The sequence below is a fragment of the Corylus avellana genome, chromosome ca3 (assembly GCF_901000735.1).
Source record: "Corylus avellana chromosome ca3, CavTom2PMs-1.0".
In the NCBI taxonomy this organism is placed as follows: domain Eukaryota; kingdom Viridiplantae; phylum Streptophyta; class Magnoliopsida; order Fagales; family Betulaceae; genus Corylus; species Corylus avellana.
In genome coordinates this window covers 8747584-8756856 of record NC_081543.1, presented here as the reverse complement: position 1 = coordinate 8756856, position 9273 = coordinate 8747584, and the positions used below count along the sequence as shown (strand labels likewise).

Here is a 9273-nt window from a genome sequence, read left to right as displayed (position 1 = left end):
ATGTGAAGCATATGAGACACATTAATTCATTTTGTTCTTCGAACCTATTTGAAATTGCGTTGGGAAGCTTTTGTCTATAGAAAAAATCTCATTTTATGCACATGTATTGTTTTAATTTGTTGGGATAAGTAAAATTGGACCCGAATGGCTTATAAGAAGTTCATTCATAAAGTTTGATTGCTCATAAAGTACTACTCATTTAGGGAGTATTATACATTGTAGGAAAAATTACACTTTACCTCCCCAAAGTTTGGGGAGTTTTTAAATTCGACCTACAAAGTTTCAATTTTGGCAATGCACCCTTCCAAACTTCCAAATTTTTGCAATTCGACCAATGTTATCACAAAATTCTCATATTGCCCCTAATTTTTATTTTTTATAAAAAAAAATTAAAAAAAAAAAAATTGGGGTGCAAAAATGTCCAGATGGCCAAAGAGCCACCCCAAATTTAAAAAAAAAAAAAAAATTATAAAAAAATAAAAATAATAAAAAATTAGGAGCAATATGTAAAGTTTGGGATACAATTGGTCAAATTGCAAAAATTTAGAAGTATGAAGGGTGCATTACCAAAATTGAAACATTAGAGGTCAAATTGAAAATTGTTCCGAACTTCGGCGGGCGGGGTGGGGGGGGGTAAAGTGTACTTTTCCCTACATTGTGATACATTATTATGTATAGTATTCTTTATGTGAGTGGGAACATTCCATAAATAGTTGGAATAAATAAAGTTATGATCATATTGAAGAACTTAACACCAAAAGGAATTCAGATGTCATAAGGGCCAAGGGGGGAGAATATATGAAATTCCCTAAAATATTAAAGTGTGGCTCATGCGCCACATGTATTTGCTGTGGTTTAATTAAACACAATTACAAGTGTTCCATAATTCATTCCAAATAAGAAACTACTTGTGAAATCATATTGGAATTGATTTTTTATTCTTTGGGAAGAATAAGTAAGATAAAATTCTAATTGAGGGTCTCCGACCGAACCTTTAAGTACGGAGCCTGTGTATTCCTTTTAGGGCATAGGTTTGCCTTCTCTACCAAAAATTTTTCTTCAAGTTTCTTTTGCTAAGGTTCTCTATTTTGCTTGAGCAAATATGCTTTGAAGGTAATTCCAAAACTTCTCAGCAGTGTATTTTAATGTTTTTTTTTTTTTTTTTTGTTAACACCCTTCTATTAAACAAAGAGGATTCAATTCCCAGCAAACAGTAATTAGGATTAGGTTAATATTGTGACAATTGCATGAGCAGTACTCACACAGCAGTATATTGTGAGTTGCCACTGTCCAAGATTCCAAAGATAGACTTCTCATTGTATTTTAAGCAAAGCACAAAACCGCCCGACATAAAGAGTCAAACTCACACCATCACCAACTGAAAGAGGGCCAAAAGTGAGAAATTTTTAACATCATGTGTTAGAGACCCTTTATCCCAAGTACTGCATCAAGCGAACCTAGTACCAAGATTTTTAAATGGGTGAAGATCACGTGAAATCAGTCTAGAATGTTATTGAAGGGGCCCTAAGTTGTCGACAGGAGGAGCATGTGGTCCACTTATGTGCTAATCTCGAATAACACAATGAACATGTTGCACCAAGGAGAGCACAGGATCAAAGAAAATCATTTGCTACTTAACAATCTTGCTGCCTAGTTTTAGTAGAGTTGCCAAGTTGACAGAATAATTTACCAACTTGAGGGCAGTAACTGTACAAGGAGTCAAGGACAATAAGAAATTCATAAGACCGACCTAGGATATGATATAAGATATGTCCTAGTTAAAGGGAAGTGAGGAAAGATTTATGTGATCAATTTCAAGTAATCTGGGTAAGGCACAATTAAGCCCATTGAGTAGAGAAGTTGATCATCTTGATGATCACTATAATAGTCCCTATACCTTATTTACAAGTTAGCTCCAGAGAACTGGGATGAGTTGGATAATCGGACAAGTACGTAGGTTCCTAAGATACATTTATTTGTTTGAGGAAACTCGGTTAGCATTTTTTTTTAAAAAAAAGTAATCAATAAATAGCATTAAAAATGTAATGCGTCCCTAAGTAGATATACAGTTTACAAGAGAAAGCATTAGCTAGAAGGAGCAAAAAGAACAAAGAAATCAATATACCTAATCGTCAAAGAAGAAACATATGCAGCTGTCCGAAGATACAAAGTTTCGAAGAATAAGGACTTAATTTCCTCTAATGCACTATCTCGGTCCTTAAAACTTCTGTTATTCCTTTCGTCCATTAACACCATAAAAAGGTAAGTAAGCACCATCTTCCACACAAAAGAACTCAGTGTACTGCCCGTAGTCCACACTTGGTTAGCATTAGAAATCTAAATAATGTTATGCATATCAAAAAGGATAGAGAAGTGCAACCTTATTCTCGTATACAAGAGAACACTTAAAAAAAAAAAAAACTAAAAAACTAAAAACAAAATCAAACAAAACAAAAAGAGAAACGCAGAGACACCCACAATAGAGCCCTAAACCCTAGAGAAACCCTTTACCCCGGCTAGAGCCATTGCCTCTAGCATCAAAGTTTCAATATTTTTAAGCTCCCTCCTCCTCTTTGGTTTAAAAGCAGAACCTCCATCTTCAATAAATTGACCCTCTTTAGTAGTAGAAACCAGCTCCAGTAACCTTTTCTCATCACCCCTAGAAGAGAACCCCAGAGTGGGAGCGGCTCCCATTGCACTAAGCACAACCTTAGACTAGCCATCCTCCCCTACCTCTCCATTCTCTCCATGCCCTGTTCCCGACCAAAACACCCCCCTTGGACGATTTACCCACCTCATAGCCAGTACGAAGAGAAAACTTCTTTTGTTTTTTTATTGGTAAGTAAGACACACCTGATGGGAAAATCTAAATACTAGTAAACTAGGATATTGTACTCTTATGGGAGTTGAAAGCCAAAAATAAAACTCTCCACCTGAGACATTCATTTCCCCAATACTTTGCTTGGTTTGCCTCCTTTAACTCTTAGAACACACTCGTCCCTCAACATTCTCTAACCTCTATGTCACTGTCAACCTATCCTTTGCCTACATTTAACTAGTGTGAACAAAGTTCTAGTAGTTTAAGAACAAAAAATTTGTCGATTACAATGAGAAAATTTAGTTGGGCCTCCAAAGGTATCGGGTGTGTTTGGCAAATCACCCTCCCCATATTTTTACTTCTCCCAAAAAAAAGTCAAATCTCTTTTTAAAACTATTACCAAACAACTTTTTTTCACTTTTCTCTCACAAAAAATTCAAATCTTATTTCACATTTATATCACATCAATCTCTTCTTATTACTATTCAAACAAAAAACGCACAACAGAACTATTTATCAAACACACCCGTCATGTTTATGTACAAAAAAAAATAAAGCCAAACATCATATAGGAGTTTGATTCACATATTATGTTAGCACTAGGAATTATTTACCCAAAAAACCCACCAAAATCGATCAAATACTAGCACATTCTTTTTCCATCACTAGTTCTCATTGTTGTCCAATATACAACAAATTCTAGCTACCTTAAGCACAATAAAGTGCAGGCTCCCCCATAAATGATCAAAATACCATAGCAGCGATATCAATCTCCAAAGGAAATAAGAATCAAATTAACTTTCCAGTTAGATTTTTGATACTACCAGGAAGACTAGTCTGTCTGGACTAGATGGACAATGAGCAAAGGAGACTCACAAACATATAACATTTCATAAGATTAAGTCACAAAAGAGGTGCCACCAACAGAATTCAACATTTATTGACTTAATATCAAAGTAAAAGTTGGAACCTCTGGTAGATTGTGAGTTGCCAAAAAACCAACCTCCCTGCTCATCCAACTGCTGCTGCTCAGCACCTCCAAGCTGAAGCTGAGATGAGCTCCCGACGCTGCCAGCAGAGCACAAGCGACGCCTGGCGCTTCTCAACGTGAAACCCCCTAACCGGAGTCCTCTTCACCACACATTCTGCCTGAGTTTCAGTGAAATTACTGAATGTTAAAGGTAAGAACCCGGCGGAGGCAAAGAGTGTTTTCCAAAGGGGCATTTTGTCGGGGGCTCGGAGACGCCCCAGTACAGTGCTTTCGATCTTAGGCTGAAGAAGGAACCTCTCAATCTTGCTCACAGCATCCGAAGTCACATTAACAGCATCCAGAGACTCCATGAGATTTATGTAGGAGTGGAGAGCTTGTACAACATGTTGTGGGAAGGGAAGGTCGGTTCTATCACACCCTCGGTCCAACGATACCACAATTTTCGGCGAGAGCTGCTTCACAAAGCGGAGGAGAGAAGGAAGCGCAGCCGGTTGATTGGAAGAAGACCAAACGGGAAAATTTACAGCAACTGCCTCATTCTCAGATGCTCGCAGAATGGGCAGGGAATAAGAGGTTTGGTCCAAGCAATCAAAGTTAACCACTTCAAGTTCAAAACGTATCCCAATCTCATTAGCAAACTGCGTTAAGTTGTCGCGCATAAGCCCGAGCTCAATGGGATGATGGGTGTGAGGAGAGGCAAAGGCAGTGATTTTCAATGATGGGGCACCCCTATTCCTCATTGGAAGCTCTTGCATAAACGACGCCCACTGAGCACCAAAGCCAATATCGAAGTCCACAATATGAATACGGTCAACATCATCGAGAGCTTCAAGGAGGGCCTGGTTGCAGGTGAAATTGACAAACTGAATAAGAGGAGAGATCTCAGAGAAGACTTTGTAAGCGCCCATCTTGAAGATAACATCAAATGGGGTTGGGCTCCTTGGTGGAGGGGAGGTGACTGGGTTGTTCATAAGGAGGAGCAATTGCAGAGCCTCCTTGAAGTAGAAAGCAGCCCTGTGGAGGGGCTTTCCAACAGGGGAGAGCTGGTGATTGAGCCGCGCCAATATCCCTTGCGCGTGTGAGAAATTCCCAGTCCCTACCAGCTCTGCGGCCTTATAGAGCTGGTCGAGCAAAGCAAGCTGCTGTTGCTGTTGCTGGTGCTGGTGGTGGTGATGGGCCATGTCCTCTTCGCCCGGTCCCATTTTCTGCAGCTTGGGCACCATCAGTGGCTTTTGTTGCTGAGGAAAAAATTGCACTCCTGCAGAGAACCCCAGATGTTGTGGCTGTTTTCTGAGCAAAAACTCGTGCCCAGGATCGCCAAAAGGAACCTTCGGGATCGGAGTGAGGGGATCTAACCCAACCCAGTTGGGTCGCTTCGAATGGGGAGGCTGCAGGAGGTGCTGTTCTTGTTGGGAAAAGGCCAACGGCAGAAAAAAGTTAGGATTTTGAGAGTTTGGCGGTTGGTTCAACAACACCTGCGGATTCACAATCTGGGGCTTCTCATCTGGGGCTTCAAACTGTTGCTGCTGATAAATCATGCCAGGAGGCAAAGTAACTGGAAGAGGGAGACTGTTACCTGAGCAACTATAAACAGGGTTTTGCATATTACAATTGTTGTTGTTGTTGCTGTTGCTGCTGTTCAACCCAACACTAGAAACCTTGTAATTTAAGGCCCCAGAAGAGCTTGGTACAATTGTACCACCATTCTTTCCGTTGCTGTTGCTGTTGTTGTTGCTATTTGTAAACCCACCAGAACCTGGATAAGCTGAAAGATTAGGACAGTGATTAATGCTTGTAATTAGATTACCAGTACCCGAAACGCCTCCAATGGGCTCGAACCCGCCGGGGCTCTGATCGACGACTCCCAGCCCAGCATTGCCATCTAAATCGAGAGGATTGCTTGCGCTCTGCAAGAGCTGTTTGAGGCCGAACGACGGGTCGTCCACATCGCCCGCGATCCAACGCAGCAGCGAATGCTCCTGTCCGTGGCTTGGCGACCCCCCCGTTTCCGATAACATGCTCTCCCAGTCTTCCAATCCAAGCGCGCATCTCTGCCCTCCGCCGGTGACCGCCTCTAGTCCACTCGGAAACGGTTGGAGCTCCGACGGCCACTCGTCCTTTCGAGTGAGTCCATGTTCGGGCGCAGTTGCGGCAGGCGGTGGTTCCGAGGAGCCTCCTCCGCCGCCGCCGCCGCCGAAAGACGAAGACAGAGTCGATGCCGATGTGGGAGGGCTCGGGCTTCTTCTCATATGAAGCACAGAAGTGGGTTCGTTGCTGTTGTTGTTGCCGCTGCTGTTGTTGTTGCTCCCAAAGCCAAGAAGCTCTTCTTTCTTATGGTTGTTACTGTTCCAAGCACAAATCGGAGCAAAACCTGCGATTTCAAAGACCCCCTTTCCCTGTAGCTGAAAGGGCATCCCTCTCATACCCAGAAAAAGTCCTCAAAAAGCTCTTCAAAGATCAAAGAAACCCCAAGATTTGCACAGACGAGGAAGAACAACAATGACAGTGCAAAATATGGGTTAGCTGAAACAGGCTCTCAGATTTCGTCTCCCGAGGCCTCAGACACACCATCTTTCGTTGCATGCCATGAATCCCTCAACTGAAAGAAAAGAAACCCATTTCAGAAAAACTCTTCCTACCGCTATTACTGACCACCTTGTTCTTTCTCTTCCTCTTCAGCTCCATAGCCTCTCTACTCCACTTCGCAAATCCATTTGAGCTCCATATCTCTCTCCAAGCTTTTCCTCTCCGAACCTTGCTGTTGTTGGAGGAGGAGGAGGATTTGTGGTGGTGCTTTTGCGCTTCTAATATCTTCTTCAACCCTTATGTCGCAGCAGTACTCTGTACCCTTCTCTGTTCTGCCATGGATGCGTGCATCATAAAAAAGGCAATAAAGTGCCCTCGCTCTTCCCCATCTCTCTTTCTCTGTCTCTCTCTAGTCCCTATCTCTTTTCTCTCACTAATATATTTTCCCATTTTCTTTCCTTTTTTTTCACCTTTTTCACCTACTGAAACTAAAATTAACTCTCTAGTACTACTGCCGTGTTTCTGTCACCACCCCGCATAGTGCGATACTTCGTTGTCTTTCCCTAATTTTACAAGGGTAAACTGCGCCCACCACTTTTTGACTGTGGGATGCCATTAAATTTGTAATTTTGTATAAAAAACTAGTATTCCTTTTCATTTCTTTAAATTTAATTTTTTTTATATAAAAAAATTGAAAAAAACTTATAAAAATAATCATTTAATAAATTATCTTACTTTATTTCAAAAAAATTTAACTTTTGTAAGAAAATTTTTTCAAATACTAAGAGTAAAGTTATTTAATTTCTTAAGCTTATAAATTTATTTTTGTTTTCTTTTTTATTTATTATTAAAAAATTAAAAAATAATATTTAACTAAAATAAAAAATATATATTCGTACAAAGTTAAGAATTTAATGTTTGGCTTCTTTTAAAAACAGTTTTTCAAATTTAATAAGATAAATTTTTCTTTTTAAATTTAACTTTAATTGAAGAACTCACTAGGAGTGCTCTAGGCTAGGTTGAAGCAAAAATTTTGTATGCCAACTTTAAAAGTGTCATATGTTTATTAACATATGAGAAGTACATATTTTTTAAAGAAAATGATAAAGGTATAACTTAAACTTAACTTTGGCTTAACTTTTTTCTTAAATTTTTTTTTTAAAAAAAAAAATTGCCCGTGGAGGAGTGAGAGAGCCTTAAACTATAGAGAGAGAGAGAGAAAATTGGTCTAAAAATTGGGTCAAAGTTAAATTTAAGTTGTGACTGTATCACAGCTATTTTTTAATTGCATGTGAATATAATTTTTTGATATCATTAATAATAATAATAAAAAATAAAAATAAAAATTATGTCCTTGTTCGGTACTCAAGGAACACATAAGAGTACTCTCATCATTTTCTTATGATTTTCTCTAAATTTAGAAAAGAAAATTGCTTTTTGTTTCCTTATCTAAATAAACTCTACAATAACTTTTGTTATCTTTGTTTATATTATTAAAATATATATATTTTTTTTTATAAAAAATAAGTTTCTTATATATCTTTACAATTTTTACTAAATATCAACATAATCCTCAATAAAAGGCAAAGAAAAATATTTTATGTTAATATATATATTATTTTAACATAAAATATTTCTCTTTGCTATCTCTTTGCCTTTTATTGAGGATTAAATGGAATAAAAGTGTCCAACATTTTTAGAAATTGAGTTGAAGAAAATGAGACAATTATTCTTACTAAATTGCGTTATAGGCTATGTTAGTTAGACCTATCATTGAGGACGAGTTTTCTTTTAGCTCTCATAAATGTAACGTGGTATTTAAAATTATCAAGATATTAAAATTTAACAATAATCATTTTAAATTTAATAGTGATTTTAAAATCAACATCACATTTGAGATGACTCAAACCAGTCCTCCTTAATTATATCACAATGCATTATTCTCACATAAAAAAATAATAATAATTAAAAATAAAAAAACAAAAACAAAAAAACTTTTAAATACTTGGTCGGAGAATTCGTACTACCAAAAAACTTTATATCCTTACTAAATTAAGCTGTTGTCCGCATCGGGCCCTACACTGCTCAGCCTTGAATTTCAAACTCTGGCTTTCATTGATGCTGCCAAGTTGCCAACTCCACCTTCCTTTTTCATATATCGAAAACCATAATCTCCTTCTTATATTCGTATTATCAGTATTAACTGGCTAGTCTAAGTAGACTTAAGGGTGTGGAGCCCAAATCTACTCCAATTATGGTGCCATAATTTATAATTTTTTTTTTCCTATTTAATAATAAGACAAGAGTTATAGGGTAAAAAACAAACAAATCAGGGTGAACTCTTTAAAAACATTCAAATGAAAAACGCAATACATAGATGGTAATGGAAACAATTTATAATTAAATTATAGACCATGAAGGCATCAATTTCAGTGTAGTAAGATTTTTGTTTTTAAATATCAAAAGTAAGATAAGCTTTCATCACATCTCAAAAATGTCTTTATTAACATTTTTTTTTTCATGTGTTAGAGACGAGTCTTATATATATATATATATATATATATATATATATATATATAAAATTCATTTTGTTTTGGAGACAATGTTGTTCTATTTCTTTTATTATAATTTATGGGGAAGAATCATGTTTCTGTTGTATGTTAAAGACGTGCGTCTTAATAAGGATTCCTTTTAAAAAAAAAAAAAGAATTCTTAAGGTATCAAATGATGTTCTTTCTTTTAAGACTAAATGTTTTACCAACAAACTAATCTATTATTTTCTATATTTGGCATCAAAGTTTGATGAAACTGAAATATGCACGACTTGCAATTATTAAGAAGACTAGCTTTAGAAGGTCGCCGAGGTGAGTCGGCAAGAATACTTCTCGTGCTTAAGTTAATAAAATTTTTAGGAAAACTCACTTTCCTTGAGAGGAAA

General features: G+C 37.4%; 1 protein-coding gene across 1 annotated transcript; it reads right to left on the bottom strand.

Annotated features, from left to right (window-relative positions):
* Positions 1–3584: 3584 nt before the first annotated feature.
* On the bottom strand, positions 3585–6767 carry LOC132175368 (scarecrow-like protein 22). The gene has a single exon (XM_059587301.1). It carries the CDS (start codon positions 6230–6232, stop codon positions 3848–3850), a length of 2385 nt encoding a protein of 794 aa, XP_059443284.1. The 5' UTR covers positions 6233–6767; the 3' UTR covers positions 3585–3847.
* Positions 6768–9273: the final 2506 nt, after the last annotated feature.

Excerpts from the sequence above, each read along its gene's own strand:
- LOC132175368 (XM_059587301.1), bottom strand. The coding sequence starts at position 6,232 with ATGAGAGGGATGCCCTTTCAGCTACAGGGAAAGGGGGTCTTTGAAATC.